Consider the following 17,041-nt stretch of genomic DNA (forward strand, 5'->3'; position numbering starts at 1 on the left):
GGTGTGGTGTGTGTGTGTGTGCGCGTGCATGCCCAAGCGTGCTGTTTCAGGATAGGTTGGCTTCTTTGGGGAATCTGATGGAAATTACAGCATGTTCCTCAAAATCGTATACCTGCACACACCCACATGGAATTTAGAAACATTTTCAGGATATCCAGGTTACACATCCGCCTGTGGAAACTTTCTACACCCTAGCTTGTTCCTTTGTCATGTGTGTTTTATGAGTCCAGCAAGGCAGCAGGCTTCCTGCAAGGAAACACGGTCTCCTGTGACCCCTCAGGTACACGTGCACACAGGAGCCGTGGCTCACGGGACCCTCGGTGCTGCTGTGGGCAGCACACAGGAGCTCAGCGGAAGATTGGGAGCCTACGCTCCCATTGGGTTCACGCTGGTTTTAGATGGAGACACTTACTACTACTCATGCAAATACCTACTCAGATATTTAAAGATGATCAAGACAGTGTCTACAGGAGCTTTTCACACAGTGTAGTAAATAAATGCACTGTGTTTTCCTTCGGCTTCGTGCTGGCTTTGCACTGCCCCCACTCTGTACCTTGCCCTGTACACTGAAGAGCCCCTTGCGATCTCACAAGTTACTTCCCATACTGCACTCGTTTCCTGGCATGTGTTTGTGGAAGAAATTCAAAGCAAGCATAAACCTAATGCTGACAGAATGGTGGCCTTGTGGTCTTTCCGACTCGTCTTCTCCGTTTCCACAGAAGGGGCTCCCTTCGGTCCTAACCTCGAGGGAACTTGGAAGTTATTAAGGCCCTTCTTGACTGCATAGGCATTTACTGCCACCTGCTGGCCAGACGGGGAAACGACAGAGTAGTGCAAAAGCCCGGGGAGAGGAAGGGTCCAGGATCGGGAAGCTGGAAAAAAACCTGTGTGAGGACCTCAGCCGGGGACCAGAAACCCTATACTGGGTCTCACCTTGCTTCCTAGGGGAAGAGGATCCCATCATTCCATTCTTAAACACACACAGATTCACTTAACACCGAGTTCATTCTGTCCACATTTATTGAGTGCCAGCTGTGTACCAGCTGCGGGACAGAGCAATGCCCACGATCCCTGCACCGCGCATGTGCAGTCCAGTAGCCAGCAACCCAGCTGCTTCACTTGACAGTGGGAGTACGACCCCTGAGAAACACATGGTACTCGCGTAGGAACACAAGCCTGACCTACACCAAGAACCAGGACTCCCCGAGGAAGGTTTGCTTAGGCTCAGCCGGCTGGGGGCGTGCAGTGAGCAGGGACACCTTCCAGCTGTGAGACGTGAAGACATCCGTGAGCAGCAGTGTGTGGGGTGCAAGGCCCAGAGAGGAGGCAGGCAGAGCCTGACTCATGCAGGCCTTTATTCCTGATACAAGATCAGAGCAGGGAAGTAAGATGTTCCTGTTGGTGGCTCAGAACTTGTGACAATGGGGGCAGGCATGGACACAAAAAAGACAGAACCTGCTGTGAGGGGCTGGGCCAGGCCAGGGCCAGGAGCCTGGACTCCAGCCAGGTCTCCCATGTGGGTGGTAGGGTCTCAAGTACTTGGGCCATCCTCTACTGCATTCGCAGGTACACCAGCAGGAAGTTGGGTCAGAGATGAAGGGGTGGGGACAGGAGCTAGCACTTACACACTGTCCCAGCCTGATCCTGGCTTGCTTGCTGCTGCCACAGAGTTGCATGTCTGGTACTCTCAATTCCTCTCCCTTGCCAATGAGGCTAAAGGGACCAAATTAAGCTGTCGCCCCTACTGAGGTCCCCTTACCGCTGGCTGAGTCTTCCCACCTCTCTGGCCCCTCTTTCTTGGAGTCACTGCTTGGCAAGGCCAGCCCATGTGTTCACCGTGAACATGTGGCCTCCTCCCAGGGCCCCTGCTCGGGCTCTCTCCCCATCCTTTCTTTCCTTAGAACTACCTCTGCCTCAACAAAGTTGGAAGACATCTTTGCCATGAGACTGACAAGGAAGTAGCCCACCCTGTGACTCCCCTGACAGGGCCGGTAACTGCTGGTGACACCCAAGGCCCACTCTGTCCCATCACGCAGTGAGAGAGCTAGCAGAACATCCCAACACCTGGCCAAGAGCTAACACCAGCGTGAGGCTGGCCACGGGGAAAGGCAGCGGGAAGAACAAGGCCTTGGGGGCTGGCGAGACGTGGCTGTGCCTCCTGGTCTGCTTGCTAACCAGTGTGTATTACTGCCACAGAGTCCAAGTTCTGGCACATGGACACATCAAGTAGCAGGAGTGGAGGCCCACTCTGTGGGTGGTTCTGTTAGGCAGTATCCTGTCCAGCCTCATCTCCTGCGAATCACTCACTTCCTATCTTTCCCTTTTGTGTGTGGTCAAGGCCGGTGACTTCCTAGTCCCAGCTCCCCGTGGCTCTCCTGTTTCCAGGCTGGCCCCCCTCCAAGCTGGGGAATGGGACCCAACACTTTACAAGAGCCCAGGGACCACCAGCCAGTTTTCCAAAGGGGCGTGGGGGGCTGGGCCCAGCGCTCCCCTCCCCCGCTTTTCCTCAGGGCACAGACAAGGTCAGACTCCAAGTGGCCTCCACTCTCCGGGAGCTGGTAGCTCCTCTCCTACAGCTCTGTGAGGTCATCGTTGAAGTAGAGCAGAATCGCGGGGGTGTGCAGCGAGCCGTCCATGCTAAGAAAGTCGAATTCCTCCTCCTCGTCCCGGATGCCGTTCTCTTCCAGGGTGTCGTTCATGCTGAGGTTCTTGCCTTCGTACTTCCACGTGTAGCTGGCCGCGTGCTCGTTGTAGGGGAGGTAGCGGTGGAGGATTTCCCACATGGACTCCAGCGCCCCCACCTGGACAAACAGGGGCGCGCCCGGCCCCAGGCCTGGGTGGAACACGCGACCCTGTATTCCTGACCCGGGAGCAGGTCCCCGTCCCGGAGACTAGGTCTGTCTGCGGGAACAGTTCCAACAGGTGGCCCTCACGAGGGGCCCAGGCAGGCTGGTAACCACGCGGGATCGCTGACCAAGGACACCCGCGCTTGTAGCCATCAGTGACCTGCATGAGCCTCCTCCTGGGCCAACACTCCCGGGATCCCCAACTCTGCACCCAAGTGCTCTGGGAAGCAGACACCGCACGTCTGGCTAGGGGCACCCGCCTGCCGCCCCGCAGCACCTCACCTCCAGCGTGTGCTCCTGGGACGTGAGCGTGTTGATGATGCGGATGTTCCGGGTCTTGGGGGACAGTCGGCCCACCTCGTACTGCGACCCCTGCCACCAGGGCTTCCCGAAGTCGTTGGCCCAGTCCGAGCGGGGCAGCTGGGGCGGCACGTGCACAAAGCGGCCCCGCGGCGTGCGGTACCGCAGGCAGCCTGTCAGGGGGTCGATGTGCTTGCGGATCTGCAAAGCAGGGGCGGAGGGGGTTGGGGCAGGCGTGGGACGGCCCAGCTTCTCCCGCCGACCCCCAGCTTCCAGCGGAACTCACGTCCTTGGTCTTCGGATCAAACCAGTGGCTGATGTCCTGGCCCGCAACCTCCACGATGGGTTTCAGCAGCAGGTTCCCTGGGAAGGGGCGGCAACGGTCAGCGCGGGGGCCCGAGGACCGCGCGTCGCTCCCTGCCCCGACCCGCACGCGGCCCTTACCCTTGTACTCCTGTGCCAGCGGGGTCAGGTCGTACACGTACCCCAGGTACGACACCCAGAGGTCCTCGGCCTGGTTGTGTGCGGCCACCTCCGCCGGCGTAAAAAAGCGACGCTTGAAATACTCGAAGTCGGGCCCAGCCACGAGCCCCCGGCGCGGCATGGCTGCGGCTCCACGGCGGCGGGCAAACCCCCGGCTGCGCGATCACGCCGGGCCGGGAGCGGAGGGAGCGCGTCGGCCTGCTGGCATGGAAACCATTGTCCCTGTGCGGCCACCGTACACCGAGCGCCCCCCACCGCGGGCGAGGAGGCGCTGGGGCTGCTGGGACACGTAGTCCGAGGCCAGGTCGGTCACGCGAAGGCCTCGAGGGGACGCGAACACGCCGCATCTCAGCTCGGCGTCCGGGGCTGCGCGGGCGGGAGGGCAGGGCGCGCTGCCGCGGCAGGAATAGGCAGGAAGGCCAGCGTGCAGAAGGCCGCCTCGCTACGTCACGTGGCTGCTGGAGGTCGTCTCGCGAGATCTACGCATTGCCCAGGAGACCAGGCGGAGGAGACGCGATTTCGCGGGGAAGAAGAAAAAAAAAAAGGTCGTGAGTGCTCGCGAGATCTCAGGTCGCCGGACCCGAAAGGTTTCTCGGGAAGTTTTAGGGCCCGAGTCAGGTCCCTAGGGCAAATGGCCGGAGCCGGACCCACCATGTTGCTACGAGAGGAGAACGGCTGCTGCAGTCGGCGGCAGAGCAGCTCCAGCGCCGGGGTCAGCGCGGGAGCCCGGGTTCTGGGGCTGGAGGGGTCTCCGGGCAGCAAGATGGGGGTTCTGGGGGGCGGGGCGGGGGACTGCAGCTCCCGGCAGCCTCTGGGTGCGTCGGCGCCCCGGGGCCTGCCGGGAGCTGTAGTTCCGCGGGGTCTGAGCGTGCGTCCCGCCAGGACTCGGACGCCGAGCGGGAGGACTCGCCCGCCGCGCGCGCCCGGCAGCAGCTCGAGGCGCTGCTCAACAAGACCATGCGCATCCGCATGACGGACGGACGGACACTGGTGGGCTGCTTCCTCTGCACCGATCGCGACTGCAACGTGATCCTGGGTTCGGCGCAGGAATTCCTGAAGCCGTCGGGTCAGTGCCCGGGGAGCCCGCAGGGCCCGCAGGGGGCGGGACCGGCGCGCATCTCTCACGCTCTGCCCCTTCTTTCCAGATTCCTTCTCGGCCGGGGAGCCCCGGGTCCTGGGCCTGGCCATGGTGCCCGGACACCACATCGTCTCTGTCGAGGTGCAGAGGGAGAGCCTGGCGGGGCCCCCGTATCTCTGACCCCTTCAGACATCATTAAACTGAACGAACATGGAAGGACCCGTCTGTGTGTAGCTGGGGTGTCAGGGCAGGCGCCGCCCCGTCCCCCGAAGGGTGGGATGGGGACCTGGAGAGCCGGCCACCTGCAGGCTGCGCCCCTGCGGCGTCTGGCCTCCCACGCAGCTCCTCCAGGATTGCTGCTGGAGCTGCGGGCGGGAAGAGGGTGTCATCCTGCTCCGGAAGGCCCATTGTTTCCCACCCCGGCCTGGCAGCGGCCGAGTTCCTCTGAGCTCGGGTCCCCAAGGGGGGAAAGGCCGCACCAGCAGCCCCACCTCCCCTTGCGCCACGCTGGGATTGGGGCGGAGACTTTGGAGTTGGGGACAGAGTCCCGGAGTCTGGTGCGATGGGGGAAGGCAGGGAGGTCCGCGGATGCTGAGGTCTACCCCTTTGCAACCCAGGGGCGCGCTCACTTCCTGCCCCTGGGCACAGGCAGCTGTGAGGGCATTGAGGCCACCCGTGTGCACTTTGGGATCATTAATGCTTTATTGGTGTGTGATCACGGCTCCCCTCCACCCCAGAAAAGGGAAGGGAGACTTGCCAGGCTTCCTTGTCCCAGGCGTGCTCAGGGAGGCGTGGGGAGGCCGTGTAGGGCCCAGCCCGGATGTCCGGAAGTCAAATGTGGGGAAGTGAGAGGCAAGCAGGGTGCCCTGGGGCAGGCGAGGTGGTGCCAGCACTGAGTTCCCACGCGCACGGGGGTCTCGGCAGAGGGCAGAAGATCCTGGGGCTGCAAGTCCTTGGGCTGACGGGGATGGTCCTCAGACCCAGACCTTCCCCGGCGTGGGGGCACCCTGGGACCCTGACGAGGCCCGGCTTTGCCGGGGCTGTGAGTCGCGCCGGCGCCGATAAAGGGCCCGGCTGTAGGGCACGAGGCAGTCGGCCAGGCGGAGGCGCAGGCAGAGGCGGCGGTAGCTGGCCAGGGCAAGCACCAGCAGTGGCACGAGGAGCAGGAAGCCGCTGACCAGCAGGGCCGTGAAGCCGGGGTCCCGCAGGTGCGCCGTGCACGGGGGTGCCTGGGAGCGCAGGAACTGTGGGCAGGAAAGGGGGCTGCATCAGGGCCTCCACGCGCTCCCCTGGGCCGCAGGACCCTCGGATCCCACATCACGCCTCCCTCCCGCAGCCCCTGGGGCTCGGCTCACCTGGGAGTGGCAGAGGAAGCCGAAGCCCAGCATGGTGACAGCTGGGAGCAGGACGGTCCCCAACACCAGCGCCAAGAGGAGAAGATTGAAGGCAGCTACCAGAAGATTCTGGGCCGTCACCAGCACCGCGCAGGCCCAGCAGTCCAGGGGGTCCCGGGGCTCCGGGCCGCCCACGCTGCCGGCAGCAGGGCGCTGCGCCCCGAGGACATCCGCCATGGCCCAGCCCGGCTCCCGCCCGCCCGCCCGCTGCCCAGCCGTCCTGGACACCACGGCCCTTATAACCCTCCTTCCTGCCCCTCCCCCGGCGCAGCCTCTCCCCACCCCCCTTATCCTGGAATGCGGCTCCAGGATTAGGCACCCCCGTCCCGAGGGGCAGCCCGGAGCGCTGGACATTCCACAGGCGCCTGGCGAGGGCTCCCCTGGCCGGCCGCCCGCCGGGGTCTGCGCCGGGGCGCCCCATCCATCACCGCCTCGCCGCCCGCCTCCCCGCTATCGCCAGCACCGTATCATCCAAACAGGGGTTGTGGTTCTGTGTGGCTTTTTTTTCCCTGCTTTTATTTTTAATATTAATATTCTCACACAAAAATCACCGAGGGGGGATGGGATTGGGAAGACCCCTCTGGCCCTAGGAGCAGAGGGACAGTGCAGAGCGAGGGGGTGGGACTGGGGGTCCCCCACCCTCCGCAGCCCCAGCGTAAAAAACAAAAACGAAAACAAGTGATGAGGGCCCCGGAACGGCAGGAAGGTCGGGACGCCTCTTCCTCATACTTCTTTAAAACTTTTAAAAAATTTTAAAATTTTATGTATTTATTTAATTTTTCTTTTATTATTATTATTATCTTTTTTCTTTCTTTTCTTTTTTTTTTTTTTACAAAATACCATTTCAGTTCCCACTTCTTCCCCTACAGTACAGGAGTCGCTCACCCTCAGGCGGGGTTGGGGGGACCGGGTGTGGAGGTCGGGGTCTGGGGGGGGGCACTGGTCCGAGAAAAAAGTGCAGGACGCAGGGGAGGGGAGCGGGCTTGAGCACCATGAGAAGCCGGCCCGACGGGGCGGGCGGCCGGGGCAGGTCCCCGCAGGGCAGGGGCGCGAGATGGGGAGGAGCGATGGCTGGGGGTCAGGGGAGGCGTTGCGGGAAGTTGGGTTTTGCCAAAAATGAATAAATAGAGGTGAGTGGGACTGTTATAAATTAAAAACAAAACAAAAAAAATACAAATCATAACCGAGTGACTAAACGAGAGACACGGACAGGGGTCAGCCAGCGTCGGGCGGGAGTCACAAAGAAAAAAAAAGGAAACAAAGCCAACAAGGCGGTTCCGGGCAGGGGGCGTCCGTGGGGAGAAGCTCGGGGCCTCGGCTGCCGGAAGTCTATGTACACACGAGCCGCGCGGGCGCCGGGGCGGGCGGCAGGCGTGAGGGAACCCGTATGCGACCCCCGCCGCCTCCGCGGGGCCTGGTCCTTGTGTCTGTTGCTTAGAAAGGCCAAAGTCGGTGAGGGAGGCGCTGGGGCGGGGAGGGGCTGCCAGACCCCCGCCCCGTCTCCCTTTTTTTTTTCCTTTTTTTCCTCATATTTGTTTTAAAAAAAACTTTTTCTTAATAAATTAAGTGAGGGGGAGCTGCCAGTAAGGTGGAAGGGCTGGGCCCGACCCCTTGGCGGCCGGAGGCGGGACCCAGGTCCAGCCCAGGCGTGTGCTGGTGGCCCCGCGGCGGGCGCCCTGTGCAGGCTGGGCCTCATCGCGACGTGCTGGCCGGGGCCTGCGGGGCGAGGGGGCGGGCGGCTCAGGGCTGGGGCCGAGGCCCAGGTCCTCCCCGCCCTCCCGGTCCTCCCGGTCCTCCCGGGTCCTCTGCCCTCCCGGGTCCTCCCGGTCCTCCCGGGTCCTCCCGGGTCCTCTGCCCTCCCGGGTCCTCCCGGTCCTCTCAGTCCTCCCGGTCCTCCCGGTCCTCCCGGCTCCTCTGCCCTCCCGTCCTCCTGACCCGCGGTGCTCACCAGCGTGAAGGCGTCGTAGGCCTGCGCCAGCTCCTCGGTGCGGTACTGCTCCAGCACCACCACGCCCTGCAGGCCCGCGCTGCGCCTCCGCGCGCAGCCCTCACAGTGCACCAGGTACGTGTTGCGGCTGCCATTCTCGCTCGTCACGAACAGGATGTTGAACACCTCCACCTGCGACAGGGCGGCCAGGGGCGGTCAGGGGCGGCCAGGGGCGGTCAGGGGCCAGGGGCGGTCAGGGGCCAGGGGACGGCCGCACCCCGCCCAGCCCCGCGGCGGCCACTCACGTCGCACTCGTTGCAGTAGTAGGCGGGCTCGTCCTTGACCCGGCCCTGGTAGGCGATTTTCTTCCCGGCCCGCACCAGACTCTCACGCTGCACCTGGCAGTGTTTCATGGACTGCAGGAGGCAGAACCTGCGGGCCCGGGAGGCGGTGGCCATGAGGTGGGGACCCGCCCGGGGGGCTGGGGTGGGGGCCGTGGCGTGGCCGGCGCAGGTGGGGCGTCCTCACTTGATCATCTTGAACAAGTCGGGGTCGCTGATCTTGACGGTGCGCGCCACGTTCCAGGACACGTGGATCATCGGCACGATGGACTTGACGTTCTTCACCTCGTTCCACTCGTATCGCTCCAGGGCCAGCTGGTACTGATAGGCTGCGAGCCACACGGCGTGGTTACCGACGATCCGGCGGGCTCCGCGGGCCCAGCAACCCGGGCCTCCCTGCTCGCCGGCGCCGACGCGCCCTTACCGGTGAGAGGCCCCACGTTCCAGGCGATGTTGTTGCACCAGCCCGTGGCCTGCACCCAGTGCACGGTCCCTGCGTTGATCCACACGAGGTCCCCGGGCCGCTGCACAAAGCGGTACACGGGGATGTTGGACGCGTACAGGTCGTCCAGAATCGGCCACCAGGAGCCCGTCAGGTAGTCCACGCCGTGCCTGCAAGGAGACTGAGGTTCAGGTGGGCGGCCGGGGACCCCGGGAGCAGGGCTGGGATACGGCGGGGTGGCCAGCCGGGGATGGGGGCGGCACGCACCGGTCACAGAAGGCGCTGATGGTCTCCCAGTAGTGCTCGTGCACCGCGAACCACTCACAGTCACCGGGGCCGATGTTGATGTTGACCGAGCAGAAGTTGTTGTTCTCCTGGTGACCTGCAGGGGGCAGCCGGGAGCAGCAGGGCCGTCTGAGCCCTCGTGGGACACTGGGGCGAGCCCTCGTGGGACACTGGGATGACCCCACCGGTCCCCGTTCCCCCTCCGCCCCTCCACGCGCCCCCTGGGGCCGCGAGCAGCACACCTGGCGTCCTGCTGCCAGGGACCTTCATGTATAGCTGCACAGTGTTCATGCCCAGGATGGTGTGGCCCACGTGGCTCAGCATGTTCCCCGTGGACGTTACCCGCATGAAGGCGGGCAGCTTCAGCAGCTCCTGCAGCTGGGGCTTCCACCTGAGGGCGGGCAGGGGAACCACGGGAAGAAATCCTGAGCACTGAGCCCTGCATACACCCCAGGCCCCGCGGGGCTGGTGTAAGCCCACTGACCGCTTGGCGTCAGACAGATCAATGTTGGTGCCGAACTTGATGATGTGATGGCTCTTGGGGTCTGGTGCGCTGCTGCTGGGGCAAAGGGCACAAGTTGGCAGGGAGCACGGGGGGGGCGGGGCAGGGCTGCGAAGGGAGGGGCACAAGCAGACCTCACCTCGGAGGGGTGCCGGTGGTGCTGTCTGGCTCCTCAGACTCATCATCTTCACTTTCCTTCTCCTCCTACTCGGCCACAGAAAGTAGCAGGGCTGGTGAGTGACGGCAGCAGCCTGCGCAGCAGAACCCCCCACGCCAGTGCCACAACTTCTGCCCACACGCCTCCCTGCTCACCTGCAGTGACTCCTGGAAGGACGAAGCCTGGTACTGTGCATACTTGGCAATGGTGGTGTGGGAGCGGGAGCTCTCACAGGGCCAGATCTGCCGCGTGCCCGTCAGATCCCAGTTTTCATCTGAGGGCTGCTGCACTTGGGTGCGCACCTCCACTGTGTGCTCGCCACTCGCTTCCACCAGCGTCTTGGTGGAAAAAAGGCCCAAGTCTGCGGGGGAGGGTCAGTAGGTAATTGGGGCAGAGCACGGTGACAGAGGACCCAACCCCTCCTTCCTACCTCCTGGGCCTTGGACAAAATCGATACAGCCTTTGTGGGGCTCGGCCCCAGGTTCCCTCAACACAGCTGGGGGACTTGCCCCTTCCTAGGCCCTCCCCAGTCCCCCTCTTTCCTTCAGAGCTCCAGGCCCCAACCCTGAAACCAGAGTCCTCAGGGGTGCAGCTGGGCAAGTGTGTGTGCACAGCCCCCACTTCCACTACCCAAGGCCTGGCAGCTTCCGTAAGACCTCGTTGGAACCCGCTTAAGGGCTAGCCCAGCAGTGCCCAGAATGGGGGCTCTGGGGAACCCGGGGAGGGCTGCAGGACCCTTGAGGTTTCCATATGACTTCCTTTGCTTTTGTGTTTGGGCAGGGGCCCAAGGCTAGCAAGGATGGCTGCCATGCCAGTGGGGAGTGCTCCTGAGAGGTTCTCGGAGGGTCCACAGCACCCCAGATCCTGGCAGCCCCCCACTCACTGAGCCGCAGGGAACCTGCCAGGCCCCGGATGACCGTGATGGGATTGCGCGGGTCTGTGCAGAACTGCAGCAGCACTGGGGAGAAGGCGTCCCGTTTGCTCTCCAGCTAAGAGGTGACCAGGAGAGGCAGGGTCAGAGCCTATCCTGGGCTCCAGGCACCCAGCTGCCCACCCCCTTCTTGAAGCCCCCCCGGCAGGGGCAGGTGGCCGCTGCGTACATAGATGCTGGGGGTGGGTGGGTTGAGCTTCTCCCGCGGCAGCTTCTCCTCGGTGTTGATCTTGGGTTTCACAGACTGGGCGGGGGAAAGGTAAGACTCCCGGAACTTCCCTTTCACCTTGGCGTTCCTGTGGGGGGACAGTGTCACCGTGAGCACGGCCAGGGCACGCTGGCCAGGGGCTGGGCGAGCAGCATAGTGCACCACAGCCCCCCACTCACTTGCTGGCACGCACGACATCTGCGGCGCAGTGGCTGATGGTGAGGTCGGCCATGCGCAGCCGCCGCTCCTCCACCTCAGAGGCGATGAAGGTCTCCTTGTCGCCACTCTCCACCTTGATGAGCCGGATCTTGAGCTCCTTTGGCGGGCCCTCACTGAGCGAGCGCAGCTTCAGCATGTCAGCACGGCTCACCCCCGGGGGTCCCGGAGTCTCCTCCCGAGTCTTTTTCCCGGGGCCAGGGCCAGGAGCTGAGGGGGCCGTGGGCTGTGCTGAGGACGCCGGAGCCGGTGGGGTTACAGCTGGCGCCGTGGGTGGCTTGGACTTGGAGGCCCCACCAAGGTCTGGCCGTGCCTTCTCACGACCCTGGATCTCCTCGCTCTGCAGGTCGAGGTTCCCCAGCACCCGGCGGCTCTTTTCTTTGGGGGCCTTGGCCTTGGCCTTGGCCCTGCCCTCACGCGGCCTCCGGCCCACGCTGTCCTTACAGGCCCGCCGGTGCCGTCGGTGCTCCTTCTGGTGCTCCTTCTGCCGCCGCTTGCTGCTGCCTGGCCCTGCTGCCACCGCCATGGCGGTCGCCATCGCTGTCGCTGCCCCCCCACTCTCCTCCTTGGTCTGTGTGGAAGGCAGCAGCCGCTCTGCCCCGCTGTCTGCTGGCTCTGCCATGTCCCCAGGGTGGGCCGGATCGGAGGCGCCACGGCCCACCCGCTCCACGAGGGTCTCACACGCCCGGCTGATTTCTTCTAGCACCTCAGACTCTGAGCGCGCAGTGAGTGGGGGCGGAGGTGGCTGGGTAGGGGGCGTGGGGCCCAGGGCTGGCTCTTGGCCTGTCCTGCGCTCCCGGGCCCAGGGCCCGCCTGAGGTAGAGAACTGAGATGACGAGGAAGCGGACGGCTGTGGGGAGCCCTGGGCACTGGGGGCCGCTGAGGTGGGCACTGGGGGGGTAGCACCTGATGGGGGACCGGGGGAATACTGAGTAGTGGGTGAGGGCCCAGGTCGCGTGGAAACAGCTGTTCCGGTCCCCCGATAACAGTACTTCTGTCCCTCCAGCACAGAGGCCAAGGACTTGAGCAGACTGGCAGGGTTGGCTGCTGGGGCGGGGGCTGGGGTGGGGGCTGGGGCCGGGGCCGGGGCAGGTGGGGGGTGCTGGGGCTGGGGTGGCGGAGGGAACTTGGCTAGAGGCGGTGGTGGTGGTAGGGCTGGTGGTGACTTGTTCTCCTCCTGGGTGGCCACGGTGGTGGCGGTGGCGGTGGTGGCAGCAGCGGCTGTGGAAGCAGCAGTGGGGGTGGGGGCTGTGTCGGTGGGGAAGGGGGGCTGCAGAGATACGAAGGGCTCTTTCAGCGGGGGCGGGGGGATGCCAGTGGCCTCCTGCTGTTGCTGCTCCTCCTCCTTGCGAATAGACTCATCCAGCATCTTCATGATGTTGGCCAGCCCATCCGGGAGGATCTTGAACTCGGCTGGCTCTTCAAACTGGTCCTCCAGTGGGGTTGGGGGAAAATCAAAGAGCCGTGGGCCTCGGGCAGGCAGCTCCCCAACCCCATGGGGGACAGGCTGGGGGGCTTTACTCAGGGGGCCAGGGGACGGCCCCGGCCCCACCTCGGGGGTCTTTGGGAAGGAGACCCTGGGCCGGGGGCTCTCCGAGCGCCTGAAGCTTCCTGAGGTATTTTGGTGGCAGGAGGACGGAGGGGCTGGAGGCAGGGCAAGAGTCAGAGGTGCGAGAGGCGGGTCCTGGGGGCTCAGCGTGGGGCTGGGGGGCTGGGCAAGGGGCTCCATACTTCTGGCTAGATAGGGAGGTGGGGGGAAGGACACAGGCCCAGTAGGGCTGCTGCTGTGGCTGCCATTGCTGCTGCTGCTGCTGCTACTGCTGGTGGTTGGGGGAGTGGGAGGGGTGTGCGAATCCTGAGTGCCCACAGAAAAGCGGGGGGCTGGAGGCCCCAAGAAGCCCTCACGGTGGGGGAGGGAAGGGGGAGGAAGGCGGGGTGGTCCCTCAGTCCCAAAGAAGAGCTCCTCTAAGATCTCTCCGTCCTCGCGAGCTGCCCGGCATGCTGGGCCCTTCAGCCAGGCTGGAGGGGCTGGGGGGCGCAGAGGGCGGGGACAGGGGGGCGGAGGGGGCGAGGGGGTTCCGTGTGTCAGGGGCAGGTGCGGGGTGGCAGGGGGAGCCGCCAGGAACGGTTTCCGACTGCCGTGTGCCGAGGGCCCCAGGCGGCCCTGGTGGGAAACCTCCAGCGCAGGTGTTTGGTAATGGCCAGCGCCGGGCTGCAGGTGCAGGAGACAACGATCAGGATGCCACTTGAGCCACCAGTCCCCAGCCTCCCACCTCCTGCGGAGAGCGACACTCACAATGCCTGGGCTCGGCTCCACGCCCCGGAGACCCACGTTGCTGCTGCTGCTGGTGGCGGTGGTGCCGGGGAGGCCAGGGGGCCGGGAAGGGGCGTAAGGCACGCAGGCGGTAGTTGCTGCTGGTGAAACGCTGGAGTCCATCCGCGACCTCTGAACTCTGCTCTCTCTAAGGTCACTTCCGGGGGTACGGGTGGCAGGCAGGCAGCCATGGCTCTCTGCTCCTGGGGGGCGGGGGCCCGGACCTGGGGGTGCAGCTGGGACCAGCCGGTGGCCAGGGGGGTGCGCGGGGTAGGCCGGAGCTGGGTATGGATATGAGTGAGGCAGCGAGTGCCGCTGCTCCTGTGGGAGAGAACGCACACACTTGGTCAGATCTGGAGGGCCTGGGGCGTGTGGGGCAAAGGGGAGAGGCAACAAATTAGAGCTCACCTGGCGCTCTGGGGGTGCTGAACCCTTGCGCTCGGGGCCCCAAGCATCTCCATGCAGGGTACTCCACAAACCTGGCTTCGTCAGCTGAAATGGGGGGCTGGTGGCCAGGCCAGGCAGTGGTGGTGGTGGTGGTGGAGGTGGTGGAGGTGGTGGTGGAGGTGGTGGGGGCAGTGGCAGCCCTGGGGGAAGGCCAGTCTAGGAGAGAAGCAGCGGTTAACCAAGTCTCCCTGCCGGCCTGGGCCCACCTCCTCTGGGCCTGCTGGCCGGCCCGTAGCCAGGCCTACCTGCTCAGCACTGCAGCCTCTCCGGCGCTTGCCCCCGGGGCTCAGGCCCTCCTCCCCAGGGGGGCCCGTAAGTGGGGCTGGGGGCACGGGCTGCACCACTGGGGGGTCGGCAGCTCGCTTCACCGGGGGTCCCCCCCGCTTGACCCCATAGCTCCGTTTGTGCTGAGGACAGAAAGGGAAGGGGAGAGGATGTGATGGGGCAGAGCGGGGTGTGGGGATGCCCAGCCCTGGTCCCCTGGCCCATCACCCAGTCCTGGCCTCACCTCAAGGTGCAGTAAGTTCCATACTTGTTCCAGCGGGGGCAGGACCTTGGCTCGGTGCTGGCAGGAGCCAGCATGAAAATTCCAGAGTTGGGCCTGGTGGGACAAGGTACGAGAAAACATTGTTAGGTGAGGCCATGGGGCTGGAAGGAACATCCCTGGTGCCCCTACCGTCACGCCTCCCACCCCTTCTCACCTGTTGCAGCCGGCCAATCCGTGGCCCCAGCTCTGCAAAGCTTCCTCCATATCGCAGGGCGCTGTGGTAGCAGCATATGGCCTCCTCACTGTCATGCTCCGACTCATACAGCTGCCCGAGCTGTTCCCACAGTCCAGGCTGGGCTGGCTCCCGGAGCAGCGCCTGAACACAGCCATGCAGAGATTCCAACTTTCCGTGGAGGGGTCGTGGAGCAGATGTCCTACAGAACAGAGAGGAGGCGGGAGTCAGGCCTAAGGGAACCTCTGCATGGCCATGGCCCCGGCCTTACCTAGTGACCCCAGAGCCACCCAAGTCCCTACTCACCCTGGAGCATAATAGGGCTTATTGGGGTGCCCAGAGCTACTGCCATGTGAAGGGGGTAGAGGAGCGGGGAGTGGGGGCTGCCCAATGCTGGCCGAGCATCTGTGGAGAAAAGACAGCACTGTCCATAGCTAGCAGGAAGCTGACTGGATAACTGAGCAGTGGAGGACAGCATGCCAGCAGATCCACATGCAGGACTGGACTGGACAGGACTGTGGGAGGGATGGGGAGAGCTCTCACCTGCCTCCCGGCAGCCATGTGCTCCGAGGCGGGGGATGGGGCGGGCAGGAGCTCCAGGCCCCAGCACAGCTCAGGCCCCCGAGGGCAAAGGCTTCCCGAGCAGCGCGGGCCCCTGGAGGGTCCACTGCCCGATGCATCCAGCCTGAAGAGATGACAGATCACGCGCTTACTTGGGGATGGGGGGGAGGAACCGGGACTGCCAGCAGACGCGCGCCCCCAGGGCTCACAGTACCAGGTCAGCAGTGGCCCCAGGAGCCCTGGAGATCGGGCACGGCCCCCTGCCCCAGCTCTCTGGGACGACGCTCCAGCTCCAGCCGCTCAGACAAGGATGCCTACTGCCCTTAGCCGGCCGCAGGGGCCGTTCACAGCCCGCTCTGCCGAAAGAGGGAGGGGAAAGAATGCGGTGGGTTGGCCGGCGCACGGCCAGGGCGCAGGGGCTGGGCAGGGCGGTCATCGGGGCAGGCAGCGCCACGGCTTTCTCCCAGGACACGACCCTCCCGTGTGACCGAGCAGCTGGAAGCCCGGTGGACGGCCCGAGCAGGCTGCGGCTCGGCTTCCACCCAGGGCGCCGCTTACCCGGCTCCGTGAGAACGTCGAGCTCCGGGGCTCTGGCCAATCACAGCGCTCCCTCTCTCCCCAGAAAGCCAATCATCACCCGTGTCTCCGCCTCGGTAACAGCCTGCCCGGAACCAATGGGAGCGCGGTGAGCCGGGCCGGCGGTCCCGGGAGGAGGGGCGGCGGAGCCGGTCAGACAGGGCCGGTGACCCCGCTCTGACCCCGCCGCTCGCGCCTGGGGTCCCACCCGGGCTGACCCCGGGCCGCGGGGGAGACCCCGCGCCGTGCCAGCTTCCCGGGCGCGCCGTGCCAGCCTCACGCACCCTCCAGAGCGGCCAGGGAGCCCGGCCAGGCAGCCCGAGTCACCCCCCGGCCGGCCGACCGACCGCGGCGGGACGGACCCGACGCCTCCCCTCACTTGCTTCCCCTAGTGCCCATCCTGGGCGATCGTTCATCCCGAGGCCGGGCGGCCCGAGCCCGGGTCACGCCGTTCTCCCGGCGCTCCAAACCTTCCCGAGCCGCATACCCAGTTCCTCCGGCGCTTCCACTTCCCCCGGGCCTTGCTGGCTCTTCGGCCGGTGACAGGCGCCCGCAGCCCCGCCTGCGCCCCCCGGCTGGGCAGAAGTCGCGGCCCGCGCTCGCCAGTGGCCCCTCTCGCGTGGCTCCCGGCTCCTCTGTGCCCGTCCCCACCGGGGCCACGCGCTTCCCCACGGCCCACGTGGCCCCCGCCCCCCAGGGGAGGGGGGATTTCGGGGGTTGCCCGTGACGTGGCCACTTGCGCAGCGGAAGCGGGGTGTGTAAGTGTGCGGGGAGGGGGTCCTCCGGGCGCGGAGGGCGGGGCCCGCCGGGCAGTGACATCACCCCCGTCCCACTCTCGCCGCCCACTCCCTTAAAGAACCCGGAGCTCTCACTTCCTCCTCGCCCCCCGCCCTTCCCGTAGGTGCCGGCTCGTGCCACCGCGGCCACCGCGCTGCCCTCCCCGGGCGCCAGCCCTGCGGCCCCAGCCCTCGGGCCTCGTGCCCCGCTTCCCCGCAGGGAGGCGGCCGGTCGGGCGCCCGGGACCGGTGCCGTGCGAGGCCCGAGTACAAAGAGCGGCGGCGAGGGCCGAGCACAAAGCGGCGGGGCGGGGCCGGCGCTCCAGCTGCCACGGGCGCCGGGCAGGAAGCCGGGGGAGAGCGCGCCGCGGTGGGCTGGGGGCGGCTGGAAACTTCGGCCCCGCCGCCCGAGGTCTGCGCCCGGGGGGGAAATTTCCACCCGGCCCACAGGGCCCGCCGGGCTCCCGGTCCTCACGGAGCTCTCCCGCCGCGGGGCCGAGCCGGCTGTCTGCCGGGGAGCGCGCACGACAGGTCCTGG

The 17,041-nt window shown here is 65.5% G+C and overlaps 4 protein-coding genes across 5 annotated transcripts; 1 reads left to right on the forward strand and 3 right to left on the reverse strand.

Annotated features, from left to right (window-relative positions):
• Nucleotides 1–2,337: 2,337 nt before the first annotated feature.
• LOC101526838 (cytochrome b5 domain-containing protein 1) lies at nt 2,338–3,758 on the reverse strand. Of its 2 annotated transcripts, none has more exons than XM_004594777.2 (4): nt 3,591–3,758; nt 3,433–3,509; nt 3,129–3,347; nt 2,338–2,801 (listed from the first exon to the last, which is right to left on the reverse strand). In XM_004594777.2, exons 1-4 carry the CDS (start codon nt 3,748–3,750, stop codon nt 2,571–2,573), a joined length of 687 nt encoding a protein of 228 aa, XP_004594834.2. In that variant the 5' UTR covers nt 3,751–3,758; the 3' UTR covers nt 2,338–2,570. The 2 variants fall into 2 exon arrangements, with proteins under 2 accessions (XP_004594834.2, XP_058531831.1); XM_058675848.1 differs by having other exon boundaries at nt 2,338–2,833.
• Nucleotides 3,759–4,078: 320 nt separating this feature from the next.
• NAA38 (N-alpha-acetyltransferase 38, NatC auxiliary subunit) lies at nt 4,079–4,926 on the forward strand. Its single transcript, XM_004594778.3, has 3 exons — nt 4,079–4,341; nt 4,512–4,695; nt 4,775–4,926. The coding sequence occupies exons 1-3, from the start codon at nt 4,261–4,263 to the stop codon at nt 4,885–4,887; spliced, it is 378 nt and encodes a 125-aa protein (XP_004594835.1). The 5' UTR covers nt 4,079–4,260; the 3' UTR covers nt 4,888–4,926.
• Nucleotides 4,927–5,410: 484 nt separating this feature from the next.
• TMEM88 (transmembrane protein 88) lies at nt 5,411–6,299 on the reverse strand. The gene is made up of 2 exons (XM_004594779.2): nt 6,063–6,299; nt 5,411–5,951 (listed from the first exon to the last, which is right to left on the reverse strand). Exons 1-2 carry the CDS (start codon nt 6,276–6,278, stop codon nt 5,682–5,684), a joined length of 486 nt encoding a protein of 161 aa, XP_004594836.1. The 5' UTR covers nt 6,279–6,299; the 3' UTR covers nt 5,411–5,681.
• A 284-nt stretch (nt 6,300–6,583) lies between these two features.
• KDM6B (lysine demethylase 6B) lies at nt 6,584–15,728 on the reverse strand. The gene is made up of 22 exons (XM_058675847.1): nt 15,710–15,728; nt 15,366–15,507; nt 15,134–15,275; nt 14,897–14,995; nt 14,573–14,792; nt 14,380–14,472; nt 14,117–14,278; nt 13,833–14,027; nt 13,407–13,745; nt 11,074–13,322; nt 10,856–10,982; nt 10,639–10,744; nt 9,911–10,116; nt 9,738–9,802; nt 9,581–9,652; nt 9,339–9,487; nt 9,079–9,193; nt 8,794–8,981; nt 8,557–8,698; nt 8,334–8,460; nt 8,050–8,220; nt 6,584–7,817 (listed from the first exon to the last, which is right to left on the reverse strand). The coding sequence occupies exons 3-22, from the start codon at nt 15,268–15,270 to the stop codon at nt 7,794–7,796; spliced, it is 4,986 nt and encodes a 1,661-aa protein (XP_058531830.1). The 5' UTR covers nt 15,271–15,275; nt 15,366–15,507; nt 15,710–15,728; the 3' UTR covers nt 6,584–7,793.
• Between the last annotated feature and the right edge of the window lie 1,313 nt (nt 15,729–17,041).

This window comes from Ochotona princeps, chromosome 17 (assembly GCF_030435755.1).
Source record: "Ochotona princeps isolate mOchPri1 chromosome 17, mOchPri1.hap1, whole genome shotgun sequence".
In the NCBI taxonomy this organism is placed as follows: Eukaryota; Metazoa; Chordata; class Mammalia; order Lagomorpha; family Ochotonidae; genus Ochotona; species Ochotona princeps.

Coding starts and splice junctions, on each gene's coding strand:
- LOC101526838 (XM_004594777.2), bottom strand. CDS start 3,750: ATGCCGCGCCGGGGGCTCGTGGCTGGGCCCGACTTCGAGTATTTCAAG. Junction 3,348..3,432: donor TTGATCCGAAGACCAAGGAC/GTGAGTTCCGCT, acceptor CCTGCTTTGCAG/ATCCGCAAGCACATCGACCC. Junction 2,802..3,128: donor CCCAGGAGCACACGCTGGAG/GTGAGGTGCTGC, acceptor CTGTTTGTCCAG/GTGGGGGCGCTGGAGTCCAT.
- NAA38 (XM_004594778.3), top strand. CDS start 4,261: ATGGCCGGAGCCGGACCCACCATGTTGCTACGAGAGGAGAACGGCTGC. Junction 4,342..4,511: donor AGAGCAGCTCCAGCGCCGGG/GTCAGCGCGGGA, acceptor GCGTCCCGCCAG/GACTCGGACGCCGAGCGGGA. Junction 4,696..4,774: donor GGAATTCCTGAAGCCGTCGG/GTCAGTGCCCGG, acceptor CCTTCTTTCCAG/ATTCCTTCTCGGCCGGGGAG.
- TMEM88 (XM_004594779.2), bottom strand. CDS start 6,278: ATGGCGGATGTCCTCGGGGCGCAGCGCCCTGCTGCCGGCAGCGTGGGC. Junction 5,952..6,062: donor GCTTCCTCTGCCACTCCCAG/GTGAGCCGAGCC, acceptor TCCTGCCCACAG/TTCCTGCGCTCCCAGGCACC.
- KDM6B (XM_058675847.1), bottom strand. CDS start 15,270: ATGCATCGGGCAGTGGACCCTCCAGGGGCCCGCGCTGCTCGGGAAGCC. Junction 14,279..14,379: donor GGAACTTACTGCACCTTGAG/GTGAGGCCAGGA, acceptor TTCTGTCCTCAG/CACAAACGGAGCTATGGGGT. Junction 9,194..9,338: donor CCCTGGCAGCAGGACGCCAG/GTGTGCTGCTCG, acceptor TGCCCCCTGCAG/GTCACCAGGAGAACAACAAC.